General features: G+C 42.1%; 1 protein-coding gene across 1 annotated transcript in view; it reads right to left on the reverse strand.

The window, feature by feature from the left end:
* DPYD (dihydropyrimidine dehydrogenase) overlaps positions 1 to 15,391 on the reverse strand; it is a 750,022-nt gene that overhangs the window by 532,246 nt on the left and 202,385 nt on the right. Inside the window, exon 4 of the mRNA XM_056844741.1 lies at positions 14,982 to 15,069. Coding sequence (XP_056700719.1) covers positions 14,982 to 15,069 — 88 coding nt within the window. The remainder of the gene's footprint in view (positions 1 to 14,981; positions 15,070 to 15,391) is intronic.

Genomic DNA, 15,391 nt, shown 5'->3' on the forward strand with positions numbered 1-15,391 from the left:
AGTCAGCATTTCTGACCAAGCGATTAATTACCAGCTAAGTGCTTTCGTTTTCTTGATTGGTTTCTATGAGCTTATCCTTTTGAGAAAACGAATATAAGGACAGACCAACCCTAAACAAACTATGCACGCTTTGGGGTGCACGGCAGGAAGGCTGTGCTGGCTGCATCACAACCCATTTGATTTTGGCCCTATGGGGAAACTCTGGTCAACATGACCTGCTTGGAGAAACCTTTTGGACAACCTTTTGAAACTTTTGAATGCTGGAAGCATCTTTGGAACTTGGTAACTATAAATCTGATGCAAGAAACCTTTGCCAATCCTTTTGAATCAAGAAGGCTTTTGAATGTATTAATTAGCTATGCTAAATAGTTTATTATTTTCTTGCTTAACACTTAATGACTTTTTCTTTCCTGTAAACCAGCTTGAATCTTATAAATAAATTGTTAGCCTTGAAATGGCTTGTGTCTGTGATTTTGGGATTCCAAGCCTAAATTCTAAGTGCCTTGTTTGAGCTTAAAAACCACCTACCAAAAACCTAAGACATTTTGGGAGTGTAATCTTTCCCTGGCAGGCTTCTACCTTGCAGGGTAAGCATTGCACTTAACATTTGGAGCTTGGCTGGAGGTACCCTGGACTCCTTGCCTGAAGGCTCACCCTTTGGACCCCAGGGTTGGTGGCAACTACTGTTAAACTTGGGGTGAAAACCTGGAGTTTAATATTTTGGGAAACTTTTGACCAAACCAAAGCAGCTCCAGCAGGTGAAGGCTGGTTGGAGCTCTTTGACAGACTGACCCCAAGGTCACATTTCCTCCTTCCCTTTCCTGGGCAGCACCTGCCCAGCTCTTCAGGTCCCATGAGATGACCAGGTCACCTGGCATTTTATTTCTCCTAGTACCTCCCTTTTTGGCAGCCCTGGAAAGGAGAATACTAACTGAGTTAAAGAACTTGTCAGGGATGCTCTAGGCTGATCCTGCATTAAGCAGGGGTTGGAATAGATGGCCTGTATGGCCCTTTCAAGAGGGTTTGGGTTGCTAGAGCGTTTAGGTTTACCTTGTACTGTCATTTCATCAAAGATTGTGTGGGGGGGGGGAGGAGAACTCTGCCAGCAGATACATGGAAGCTGGTAAAAAAAAAATTTTTTTTAAACTGGGGAAAGTTTTTAGAACTTTTGAGGAAAATTTCCATTAATCAAAAGTGATGATTAAAATGAAATCACACACATTTACAAGAAAAAATAAAGTATTAAGATATTTAAAGATGGTATTTAAGATAATGGCGGTATTAGGAACTGCAAAAAATAAAAATGTTTCCATTATGGGAGGTAGAGAAACTGTGATTATTTTAAGTAAAACATTTGATTGCATGGACAAGACTGTGTGTGCGTACGAGTGAAAGATTCTGCCTAATCAATAGGCATATGTGTTGAACTCTCTCACTGCAGAACAATAGAGAATGATGAATGAGGTAAATACTGTACAGTATGCATGTTGTATATTGAATATAGAACTCCTCAAGGATGTTCTCATAGGTTTATTTGGTATTCATTCCGCTACAGAGCAGATGAGTGGCAAACTTGTTCCTAGACTGTACCACTTCAGATTATAGACATGATTAAATCCATACTTCCTACATGTAGAAAACTAGTGTCCTGGGATGGAGTTTCCTAGATCACTACGTGGACTTTAGACAACATGTAAAGCCTAGGTGGACTTTAGACTTGCATGTCCAAAAATAGCTGGACCCTCTTCCTCATACCAGAACTGAAAGGATTTTCAGAAGCTGTCTGAGAAATGGAATTGTGTGTGTGGAAGGGGGGTGCAGGATCAGCTATTCAAAGTAAAAAGTCCACTGGGTTAGGCCAAGCCTAACTACCTCTTTCTGTCCTGATATGTATGTTTAATACTCTGGAGTATATAGCAATTCATTTTCCTTCTAGGAAAGCATCACCAACTATTATATTCATGATGTTTAAATTTAAGGTATTTGCTTTCAAGCTGAAAGCGAAAAATACCACGCTCCTACCAATTGTAAGCTTTTTAATATTTTGATCCTAGTAACTCACATCATTGTCTAAGTAGGAAGAGAGAGAAGATAACAAATGAAATCGGTGACAGGGTATCGATATGTCTGTTATTACACCATTGATCTTTACATCCCATCGTTTGACTTGCTTCATCAAAACAGCCCTGTAATTTCACACGGCTGACAAAAAAAGACCACAAGTAAGCTTTTCTACTGTCATTTTATTCTTTTTTGGCCATCTAGGATGTGAGAGTCTTTCGCTGAAGCAGTGTCATTGAGACAGTCTATTCTACATAATTATGCTATGGCAACAGAAACCTGCTTTCAGCTATCCCGGTACATTAAGTACTGATAGATATCTTAAGAAAAGTTGGTGTTTCAAATACATTAAACAACATTCCTACTTTTCTACTGACTGCTTTGTACTATTTAGTGACCTGGAAAAAGATCAAGACGAACAAAAAATACCAAATAAAGCTCAACTTCCAGTGGCCTAGAAAATCCTTCTAGAAAGGTTAATTAAAATGCAGATTGTGATGTAATTATAACTCTGTGTAGCTGCTTTAGCTGCTTTTTATTAAAAAAAAATATTCTTATTAAAGATTTCATTTTGCTTCTGAACTCTGGCAGGTGATTTTTTGGGGGGCCACAACATTCTTATGGCATGTAAGTGACATCTATCCTGTGTCGAAAATTAAAAACAGTTTTTCTTTTGAAGACCCACTTATTAAAATTAAACGTAGCCGTTTTAAATAGCATGCATGAGTGCGCATGGCTTGTGCAAATGAGTACAGACTTTCACACACAGTCTCCAATTTGCATGCACAATTTGAGCTGTCATTTTGAGAACAGGCCCTCTTGTGTCTTAATGTCTGTGTTTCATTACATTTTAAATCTTAAATGAAAGAATTAAACACAAAACAGAGAAAAGGGAAGCAGAAGTAATAAAAAATTAAAGGGGAGGGGAAAACTAAGGGATAGGTGAAACCATGATATAGGGAGCAGAGGACTGGAAAAGAGGTAAACAGAAGAAGGAATACAAAGCCATGTATGATAAAATGGATGCAAAATATGGGCCATGAAGTTGATTTAAAACACTGGGAATATATGTGGTAGAAAGCAATTAAATATACTGCTAGCCAGAGCCTAGGGAAAAAATTGGCATAAGATGTTTTACCGCTGGTATATTACACCCAAAGACACCACTGGTATATTACACCCAAATTTATTTAGATTATATCCCGCCATCAATCCCCAGCCGAGGATTTGCTACTTTCGAGATTTCTGGTACAGTGGCTGAATTTATTCCATGGCCATCCAAAAACCCAACTACTTATCTGGCTGATTGCCTCCTCCAGTTATATTTAAATAATTTTTTAATTATTTGTCTTGATGTGTTAAGCAATCTGCTCCTCAAATTCTCTTTTTGTATGCCTATTTATTTACTTGCATTTCTTTTTCCAGAGCCTATGGTTCCGCTTGTTCAATTCATTGGTGCAGACCTTTCACTTTGTAAAAGAAGGCTCTTTATTTTTTATGGCTTCCTTTACTTGTGTTGTTAACCATGCAAGCAATTTATAGATTTGGCAGTGCCTTTCCTAACCTAGGGAATATATTCTACCTGGGCTTCAATTAGCGTGGTTTTAAACAGCATCCAAGCATCCTCTAGGGATCCTCTTGGGACTCTCTTATGTTTCCCTTTTAGCTTCCTTTTAACTATTCCCCTCATTTTTGTAAAATTCCCTCTTTTGAAATAAAATGTTACAGTTTTAGTTTTTAGGGATAACTTTCAATTGACATGAATGCTGAACTTAATAGCATTGTGGTTACTGTTTCTAACTGGTACAACAATCTATACATCTCTTACCAGAATTTGAGCCCCACTCAGAACCAAGTCCAAGATCACTATCACTTCCGTTGGCTCCCTGTTTTTTTCCCCATGCTCAAGTCAAGGTGCCAGTATTGGACTTTAAAGCCCTATACTGCTTGGGACCAACAAAGCTGAAGGACCACCTTCTTCCATATGAACCTACTCATCTGCTGCACTCATCTTCAGAGGCCCTTCTTCAGGTGCCCTTGTGATCTGCGGACAGACAGGTAGAAACCTGCGAAAGGGCCCTTTCGGGTGTGGTACCAACACTACGTCCCTTCTCAATGGAGACTAGTCTGTCTCCCTCTACTGTTGTCTGCTACCAGAGGATGAAGACTTTTTTGTTCTGGTTGGCACACCCCCAACAAATGTTCTAGGCCTCCCTGGATTCTATGTTACATGTGTTTATATGTTTTAATTAATTATTTTGTGTGTGTGTGTGTGTGTGTGTGTGTGTAAAGTGCCTTCAAGTCGCAGCCGACTTATGGCGACCCCTTTTGGGGTTTTCATGGCAAGAGACTAACAGAGCTGGTTTGCCAGTGCCTTCCTCTGCACAGCAACCCTGGTATTCCTTGGTGGTCTCCCATCCAAATACTAACCAGGGCTGACTCTGCTTAGCTTCTGAGATCTGACGAGATCAGGCTAGCCTGGGCCATCCAGGTCAGGGCTATTTTATATATACTTTATTTTAAATATTTTTGTTGATTTAAAAAAAAGTTTGATGTTCATTGCCTTAGAGATCCTGTTTGGGTGGGAAAGTGGCATAGAAATGTTTTTAATAAAATAAAAAAAAAAATATTAAACCCCAATAAATAAATAAGTTGGGGATTAACACCCACCCCACACACAAACATACAAGAGGTGATGTCTGAGCATATATTTCCTTTTGGCTGCTTGGAAACTACTACTGTCAATGGCTGGCCCACAGTTCTAGTTTTGAGGCAGAATTAAATTCTCTCTGTGTTGTTTCCACATCATTCATTCTTTTACAAACAGATATAAATGATAATTTTGTGAGACTTCCTAATTTGCAAGCTGCAGCTTTCCTTACCTCTTCCAAATCAAGCTGCACCTGCCAAAATGCTCTCCTTTCATCTAATGTAGATTTTGTCTGCCCCCTCCACACAGCCTGTACTCCTCAATATTTCTCTCTGGATGCATGTGTATGATTTTGTGATTTTATATTTATATACTCTACCAAATGAGGATACAACCCACACATCTGATGAAAGGGGCTCTAATACATGAAAACTTCATGTCACAATTAATCTTCTTGTCTTTAACGGTGCCAGAAGGCTCCTTTCCTAGTTGTGCTGTTAACAGGTTAATAGTGCAATCCTATGCACATGTTTCCGGGTATGTCCCATTGAATAAAGAGGGCTCCAGTTTGTTCCCAAAGTACTGCTACCACCACTAACAATCAGGGTCAGGCAACAACAGATCTTCAAATTGCAGCCAGGTGGGAGTAGGCTTGCCAACTTCCAGGTACAAGCTGGAGATCTCCTGCTATTACAAGTGATCTCCAGCCAATAGAGATCACCTGGAGAAAATGGCTGCTTTGGCAATTGGACTCTATAGCACCAAAGTCTCCCCCTTTGTAAACCTTGCCCTCCTTAGGCTCTGCCCCAAAAACCTCCCACCATTGGCAAATAGGGACCTGGCAACCTTAAGTAGGAGTAGGCTGAAGGTAATTGCTGTGCTGTTGATTGCTGAGAGTGGGGCTGAGAGTATTTAAACAGGCTCTGCTTGCCAGAGGCTGGCCTGAGCAGCTGGGAGAGAGATAGAGGAGGAGCTTAGAGAAAGGTCAGCAAAAGTTTTACTGTAAAGTTTGTGTTTTCCTCAGTGGCTGGGGAGCAGTAGTTGAGGTTGCTGTGTGTGTGTGTGTGTCTGTAGCCTGCTGGAGGGGGGTTTCTGACTGGTTCTCTTTGTTGTTTTATCTAGCTGTAGCTGGCTGAAGGTTATTGCTGTGCTGTTGATTGCTGACGGTGGGGATGAGAGTATTTAAACAGGCTCTGCTTGCCAGAGGAGAGAGCCCTGGGGCTCTTAGCCTGGGGGTCTGGCCTGGGGGCTCTGTAATTTGTTTTTTAAATGTGCTGAGTGTTTTTCTTCTTCAAGGAGGGAGCCTTGAAAGAAGGTTTGCCAGGGGAACTATCAGAGTTGCCTAGGAAAGAAACTCCAGAAATGGATCACAGCATTGTAGCTAGTGAGGGAGCCGAGGAAGTAACATGCAAGGTCTATGGCATGTTTGTCTTTTTACCTGAGGGTAACATTAATTACTCTTGCAGCAAGTGTAAGTTGGTAGCCCTGCTGGAGGAGAAGATAAAGGGTCTTGAGGCACGCTTGTCCACACTCCATTTTTTAAAGCAAGGTGAAGAGTTCATGGACAGAACTCATGAAGCTCTCTTTAGCGAGCAACAGGAGCAGGAGAGTAAGGAATCTGAACAAATGGAGGTACAAACAACACAGGAGGAGGATGCATGGAAGAATGTGGCCCACAGGAGTAGGAAAATCAAGACACATCCTGATCCTCTCTTGCTCAGTATCGGTTCCAGGATCTCCCAACAGATACTGATTCTGGACCACTGAAAAAAGGGCTATCCCCCCAAAGCGTGAAATAAATTCCTCAGGCTCCTGCGCACGAGAGGACTTGATCTTCCGCCTCACAATTTAGGAAGAGGCGTGTTCTCATAATTGGGGATTCTCTCCTGAGACGGGTAGGGTCTAAAGTATGCCGACCTGACTTGTTGTCCCGAGAGGTCTGCTGTTTACCGGGTGCACACATCCAGGATGTGACGGAAAGGGTAGGAAGACTCATCAAGGCCACAACTTATTACCCTTTCTTACTTGTTCATGTGGGAACAAATGATATTGCCCGTCACAGCCCAGAACATATTAAAAGAGACTACATGGCTCTGGGTGAGAAGGTGAAGGACTTGGGGCGCAGGTTGTGTTTTCGTCAGTTCTGCCTGTTGAAGGTCTTAGGAAGGGAAAGACGAATACTGCAAATTAATGACTGGCTGTGTAGGTGGTGTCATCAAGAAAGGTTTGGATTTCTGGACCATGGCTTACGCTTTTGAGAAGAAGCTCTTCTGTCGGGGGATGGTTTACACCTCACGGGGGTAGGAAAAAATGTGTTTGGTGAGAGCCTTGCAAACCTGATCAGGAGAGCTTTAAACTAAATCTTATGGGGGAGCGAGACAACAATTTAAAGCCTTGTATGCTGATAATACCTGGAGACGAGAACAATAAAGATTTGCAGGGAGTGGCATGTATGCAAGGAAACATAAACTCACAGGTAAGTACAGAAACGAAAACCACGGGGCACATAAACCACGGATTCTGATGTCTGTACACTAATGCGCAGAGTATGGGAAACAAGTAGGAAGAACTCAGATCCCTAATACAGGAAGGGGATTTTGACCTAATAGGCATTTCTGAAACTTGGTGGGATGTCACTCATGATTGGAATATTAAGATTGAGGGGTACAACTTGTTTAAAAGGGATAGATTGATAAGGAAGGGGGGAGGAGTAACACTGTATGTCAAAGATGTGTACACGTGAAGAAGTACATGAATCTGAGCATGGTAGTGCAGTCGAGACTCTATGGGTAAACATAAAAGGAATACGAAATAATCGTGATATTCTCGTGGGGGTCTGCTATCGACTTCCAAACCAGGCAGAGGACTTGGATGGGACACTCCTAGACCAGATCACAAAGTTCTCAAAGACATGGTGGTCATGGGAGATTTTAATTACCCAGCTATCTGTTGGAAGTCCAATGCTGCTAAAAATGCAAGATCCAATAAATTCCTGACTTGTCTTGCTGACAACTTCCTATTCCAAAAGGTGGACAGGGAAACAAGGGGGTCTGCTATCTTAGACTTGATTCTCACCAACAGGAAAGAACTGGTCGATGAGGTTAAAGTAGTAGGCACCCTGGGTAGTAATGACCACGTACTCTTGGAATTTACAATCTTGGGGAGAGGAAAACCTGTACGTAGTCAGACATGTAGGTTGGACTTCAAAAGAGCAAATTTTAACAAACTTACACTTATGCTAGGTAGAATCCCATGGTCAGAAATACTTAAGGAGAAGGGAGTTCAAGAAGGGTGGGCATTTCTTAAAAATAAAATACTGAAGGCGCAATCCCAAACCATTCCTATGAGAAGGAAAAATGGGAGGAGACTAAAGAGGCCAAGGTGGCTCCATAAACAGCTTTTTAAAGAGTTGAGAAATAAAAAAGACTCATTTAGGAAGTGGAAGGAGGGCCTTATAACCAAAGAGGAATATAAGCAAATAACTAGTGCTTGTAGGGAGAGTGTTAGGAAAGCTAAAGCTCAGTATGAACTTAGGCTAGCGAGAGATGCTAAACGCAACAAAAAAGGGTTCTTTTCCTATGTACAGAGTAAGAGTAAGAACAAGGACAAGATAAGCCTATTGCGGGGACCAGAAAGTGAAATTGTAACAGGAGATGAAGAGAGGGCAGAACTCAATTCCTACTTTTCCTCAGTTTTTTCTCGTGAGGGAAGTGGTGCTCAACATGGCATAAACAGAACATGTGATGAGGGAAGGGATTTGCAGCCTAGAATTGGCATTGGGGTATTGCACAAACACCTGGTTTCTTTAAATGAAACAAAATCCTCTGGGCCAGATGAACTGCACCCAAGGGCACTCAAAGAACTTGCAGATGTAATTTCGGAACCTCTGTCCATTATTTTTGAAAAGTCTTGGCAAACAGGTGAGGTGCCAGAAGATTGGAGGTAGGCAAATGTTGTCCCCATCTTCAAGAAGGGGAAAAAGGAGGATCCAGGTAACTACCTACCTATCAGCTTGACTTCTATACCAGGAAAAGTGTTCGAACAAATCATCAAACAGTCTGTCCTTGAGCATTTAGAAAGGATGGATCTGATCACTAAGAGCCAGCATGGGTTTCTCAAGAATAAGTCATGTCAGACTAATCTTATCTCCTTTTTTGAGAAAGTTACTACCTTGCTGGATCAGGGGAATGCTGTAGACATAGTTTATCTAGATTTCAGTAAGTCTTTTGATAAGGTGCCACATAGTATTCTAGTTGACAAATTGGGAAAATGTGAGTTAGATCCTATTGTTAGATGGATCTGCAACTGGTTGACAGATCGTACCTAAAGAGTGCTAGTTAATGGTTCCTCATCCACTTGGAGAGAAGTGACTAGTGGAGTTCCTCAGGGATCTGTGCTGGGCCCTGTGTTGTTCAACATCTTTATAAATGATTTGGATGAAGGAATAGAGGGGATGCTTATTAAATTTGCAGATGATACTAAATTGGGAGGAGTAGCAAATACGGTAGAAGACAGAGCCAAGATGCAGGATGATCTTGACAGGCTGGAGAAATGGGCTAGAACTAATAAAATGCACTTCAACAAAGACAAATGTAAAGTTCTGCATTTAGGTAGGAAAAATCAAATGCATAATTATAGGATGGGGGAGACTTGTTTGAGCAGTAGTGTGTGTGAAAAGGATCTTGGGGTCTTAGTAGACCAAGCACTGAACATGAGTCAGCAGTGTGATGCTGTAACTAAAAAGGCAAATGCAGTCTTGGGCTGCATCAACAGAAGTATAGTGTCCAGATCATGCGAAGTGATGGTATCGCTTTACTCTGCTCTTGTTAAACCTCAACTAGAGTACTTTGTTCAGTTTTGGGCACCACAATTTAAGAAAGATGTAGACAAGCTGGAACGTGTCCAGAGAAGGGCAACAAAGATGGTGAGGGGTCGAGACCAAGTCCTATGAGGAAAGGTTGAAGGAGCTGGGTATGTTTAGCCTGAAGAGAAGACTGAGAGGGGATATGATAACCATGTTCAAGTACTTGAAGGGCTGTCATATAGAGGAGGGTGCCGAGTTGTTTTCTGTTGCTCAAGAAGGTCGGACCAGAACCAACGGGTTGAAATTAAATCAAAAGTGTTTCTGTCTAGACATTAGGAAGAATTTTCTAACAGTTAGAGCGGTTCCTCAGTGGAACAGGCTGGGGAGGTGGTAAGCTCTCCTTCCCTGGAGGTTTTAAGAAGAGGTTAGATGGCCATCTGTCAGCAATGCTGATTCTGTGACCTTAGGCAGATGACGAGAGGGAGGGCATCTTGGCCATCTTCTTGTCACCAGGGGTGTGGAGGGGGGAGGTAGTTGTGAATTTCCTGCATTGTGCAGGGGGTTGGACTTGATGGCCCCGGTGGTCCCTTCCAACTCTATGATTCTATGACAACCAGTTAGACAACTTAGGGATGGGCTGGCCAACCAAGCCATGGGGCCACTGGGGTGAAAGTGCTACCCCTACTGGTTATGTTGACTTGTGGCCACTTGTGCAAAGAACTGGCCCTGCCTTGCCCCCTTCTCACAGTATATGGGTCTCCCTCACATTTCCGAGAACACACACAGTTAGAACAGATTATTACTATCTCCCAGATGCATCTTTCTTGGCATCCAGGGCCCAGGGGATTTTGTACCTCTGTTTTCCTCCTATTAGCAACCTGGGGCACCAAGGCCAATTTTTAAGCCACCTGTGGGACAAAGCAGCCTGGAGTTTTATGTGGGCTCCAATTCATTAAGCACATGCTGAACGGGAGGTAAACAAAAGGATTGTGTCCAGCAGCTCACTTTGTTTCTGCTTCTCTTCCACTGAACAAATGTTTGCTTTTTAGCAGAGACTGTCTCCAGTGAAGGCATGAATAAATTATGAATACCTTCAAGCTTCTCAGCAAAATCATTTCTTTACATGCAATGTCTGATCTTCAGCAGCAAACAGTCTGTGTAGTGACAAAATACGTGCTTGTTGCCTGTCTCTCTCCCTGCTTAAACAAGTGTTCACAGTATGAGGAATCCAAAGTTGTGTCTCACCTATTGAGAGGTACACAATAGCAATAGTCTGTGTGAACGTTACTGTGGATATTGACTAGAAAGACACAATGGAATAGTTTTGCAGGCTTTGGAAAGCAGGGCTGTAATCCCATCATATGAAAAGGAATTAAAGGAAGTTTTGGCCTAGACTCTGTGAAATCTTAAAATCCTAGCACAGTGGCAACCAAAACAAGTGACATCCTTTACTCATAGAGGCTCAAGGTTCATGGAGTCTGGCAATTCAATTACCCTCTCAACCCAGAAAGACAACCCTCTCCCCATCCCACCCCTTGCCCAGTTGAGGCCTATTGGCAACGCATATAGAACTCGTTATATTGGGCAAAATCGGTAAATATCTAAAATGCCTCAAGGTTTAGAGAACAAGAATCCCTGACCTTTTATGATTGCTACAGTAGTTTCCCAACAAAACATACTACACACAATAAAGCTCTTAAATACCTGACAAAAGAATGCATTTGCTATACTCCACTATCAAAATAGTCTGTTATAAAGAAAGCTGCTTTAAATGAAAGCCTGACAGTCATACTGCCACCCTTTCTCGTTAGGGAGACAGCTTCCCACCCACGTCACATTCCTACCCAATATCAATATAGGTGGTTACTACAGGAAAGAGACAGAGAATTCAAGGTTTGTAGAGTCAACATTCTGAACACAGAATGCTGCTTTGCTGCTTTGGATTTCATATGCCTGGGAAAGTATTTTTTTTTCATATACATGTAAATTATATGCAAAGGTTGCTTCATAATTTAAAGTACACCCCTGTGTCTCCCTGCAGACAAAACTGGTACCCATTGATCACTGAACATCACAGCAACATTTAGGTTTGTTAGACATAAAGCTTAACAACAAAATATTCCATGTCAGTATTTACAAGGTAATGTTTTTGTACACATTCTATGCAACATATAATTAGCCCACAAACATATACACATTAAGTTTCCATGGTAAAAGTGCCAGCAAGCATCACTGCCTTGGGTTCCGACTGTGTTAGATGAATGGCAGGGTACAGAAATATCCAAACTAAAAAAAATGGATAGCATTCATCTTCATATATTTTCTTCAGCATTGTGGATCAAACCACAGAAGCCCTAAGCCAGGGGTCTGCAAACTGCAGCTCCCGAGCTGCATGCAGCTCTTTGGCCCGTTGAGTGCGGCTCTCCGAACTTGGTTCGGAGCCCCTGCTCTTGCGGCCGCTAGCGCCGGCAGCAGGGCTGAGGAGGCGGAGCGCCTGAGAGAGCGAGCGAGAGAGAGCAGGCGAGCGGGAGCGCTGTCTCTCCCCCCCCCCCGGCGTGGAGAATGGCCGGGTCCCCCTTTCCCTTGCCCTCAATGGTTGGGAGGCTAAAGCCTCCCCTCCCCTCTAGCCGCGCGATTGCTGGGCGGGCGGCTCGGCGGTTCCTGCCCTCCCTGCCCGCCTATCAGCTGTTGGGCGGGGTGGGCTTCTTTGGTAGACCTGGCCTCCGGCTGAGTCCCATTGGGAGGCCATGTTTACCCACTGGCTTTCTTGGCGGTAGACCTGGACTCCAAGGAGGGGAAAAAGTCCCCCTTCAGAAGCCAGGTCTACCAATTGGCTTCTATGGGCCTCCGGAGGCCAGGTCTACTGCCAAGAAAGCCAGTGGGTAGACATGGCCTCCCAATGGGACTCAGCCGGAGGCCAGGTCTACCAATAGGCTTTATGGCGGTAGACCAGGCCTCCAGACGAGGACTCCGGACGGGGAGGGGGAAATGGCAGGGACTTACAATTTATTTTTTATCAATAAATAAGATCACTATTAAGTATGATATCAAGTTTTATTCAGTGTACCTATAGTTTAATTAAGACTTAAAACTTTAAAGTTTATTAAGTTAATAAACAGTGTACCTACCTATATAGTTTAAGTTTAAGAAAATTGGCTCTCAAAAGAAATCTCAATTATTGTACTGTTGATATTTGGCTCTTTTGACTAATGGGTTTGCCGATCCCTGCCCTAAGCAACCACACTGTCCTCAAAACATGGCTTTAGAGGTCAAGGGATCATTCTGTCAAGTGCTTTTGGTACATAGTCTCCTTTTAATTCCATGCTCCATTCATTGAAATAAATAAAGGCTGAACAGCATTGGTGCTTGGTGACAATCCACCCTAAATTACAGACCAGCTTTGCAAATCTGTTTCAGGAAAAGGACAAATAGTTCTCGAGCCACTTAAAGACTAACTACTTAATTGTGGCATAAGCATTTATGGGCAACAGCCTACATTATCAAGTTAATAAACAGCAGTGAATGGAGATTAGACATGATCTTCACACAGATTGTTTAAAATATAGTCTATATCTACATATTGAAAAATCCCAGATTAATTTTTCCAGCGTATTGATGGTCAGTGTGGTGTAATTTCAGGGTGGGATCTGGGAGTCCCACATTCAAATCCCCACTATGCCAATGGAGCCTGCTGGGTGACGTTGGGCCAGTCACATACTCTCAGCCTAATCCACTTCACAGGGTTGTCATAAGGATAAAATGGAGAAGGAGGGAAGTCGCTTTGGGTCCCCGTTGGAAAGAAAGGTGGGTAAAAATAACTGAATGAATGAATATATGAATGCATGATGAATGAATGAAGACTAAATGAGACTGTCAGCATTTACTGGTGCCGTGTGACAAATGAGGACACACCAGTGAATACTGACATTAACAGAGTTTGCCTGGGGTTGCCATAGTCACAAGTGAATGCAGACACTCACCAAATTTCAGACATCCATGGTAACATATACATAGAATCACAGAATCATAGAGTTGGAAGGGGCCATACAGGCCATCTAGTCCAACCCCTGCTCAACGAAGGATCAGCCTAAAGCATCCCTGACAAGTGTTTGTCCAGCCTCTGCTTAAAGACTGCTAGTGAGGGGGAGCTCACCACCTCCCTAGGTAGCTGCAGAACAACTCTTACTGTACACACATCAAATTATTTAATGATATACAAAAATAAGTAGCAAACTACAACTGGTCCCTGTCATAGTAATCTTAGTCTTTAACTCACTTCAGAGTTTACGCTCAGGGCCCAGCCAGATTTCACCCTGTCTTCCAGACAAGACCATTAATAGGTCTTCCTGCATCTTAAACACTCTGCCCTCCTTGCTGAACAAGTGAATTAGGAGATAAAGGTTTGGATCCGGCAAGTGCACTCCACCAATACCAGCATCAGCAGAAGGCAGACAAAAGTGATGCTGGTAGATCTAAAGAATACAACTCATTATATTTATTTAGTTGCCAGATATCTCTAGCCCAGGGAATTAGAAAGCCAGGACCTTGCTGGATCTCTTATAGTTTCTGGAAGAACCAACATCAAATAAATGTGGAATCTACCAGTTTACTTATTGCCTCATTCCCAAGATGAGACAAAAGGGAAAGGGTGCCAACACTTACTCCCAGAGGCAAAGGAACATTTGAAGGGGTCATTAGAAATTTATAATTCTGTGTTGCAATATACATGTATGTCATCCAGGGTGAAACAAGTGCCTTTCAATATTGCTGTTGTTAGTTCTACTATAGTACCTGAAGTGGATGCTTCTTGTTACCATTCTTACAACTAGGCTGCAACAGCGAACAAGAAAAAAACAGGCTTTTGTTAAAGGAATTTTTCTGGAAGAAACATATGAATTTCTTCTTATACAAGACCCTTACATCAGGTTTTACCACAAGATGACTGTATAAAGGAACAAAATTTAAGTCAACCAAAGAAGATCGCAGGTTTGCGCCTCCATGGCCAGTTTTGGCTCAAGTTCCAAACTGTCTAGCTACTTTTATATTATTAATAGAGCTCTACAAAGATCAGATCTTCATGGGTGGGGACCTCGCAAAGAGTTCTATAGTGACTATACTCTGCAAGTACCTTGTTTTTTTAACTAGTAACATCAGTAAAGAAGATCCTTCCAAAAGCCAACACTTGTACAAAAAAAAAAACATACATAATTATTTGAAACTACATAGTTAACATACATACTGACTATGCATGTACAGCACAGTATCTCCAAAGGAAAGGAGCAAGAATAATTATGCAATTAAGAAAAGTCTGTTAAATTTTATAATAGCTGCTCTAAACATTATTTCATTAAGCTACACACAAAGATAAGGGCTGTAATTCAATCACACAAAGGAAAATGCAGCAACTGCCACTCTTGCCTTTCATTGACTTGGTGAACCAGCCTCTTTCTTTCTCTCTTTTTTTACCTTGTTTGCAATACTTGTGATAAATGACTTGATGTCTAGATTAGTTGGGCAGCTCTTCTGACAGGGGGCATCTGCACACTTTAAGCACCTGGGGAAGAAAGTAAATGAATTAAAGTGACTTATAGGACAAAACGCTGCCAACAGTATACAATTTTTTCTGTGTACCTGACAGAAGCTAATCAATCTAAAAATTAATAATGCTTTACTATTTGGGCAGAGATGGAAAATACTTCTGAGAGAAATGCTATTATTCCCATGTTCTAGACAGGTAAAACAAGGCAAACACCATCAGAACAACGTCAAGCTACCATAAAACAACAACAACTCTGTGCTATGACTTTAATTGTGCAAGGTGGTATTCTTCTCCAGAGCTTCCAAGGTACTTACTTGGGGGAGAGGAATAGGCAACT

Source organism: Euleptes europaea, chromosome 2 (assembly GCF_029931775.1).
Source record: "Euleptes europaea isolate rEulEur1 chromosome 2, rEulEur1.hap1, whole genome shotgun sequence".
Classification (NCBI taxonomy): Eukaryota; Metazoa; Chordata; class Lepidosauria; order Squamata; family Sphaerodactylidae; genus Euleptes; species Euleptes europaea.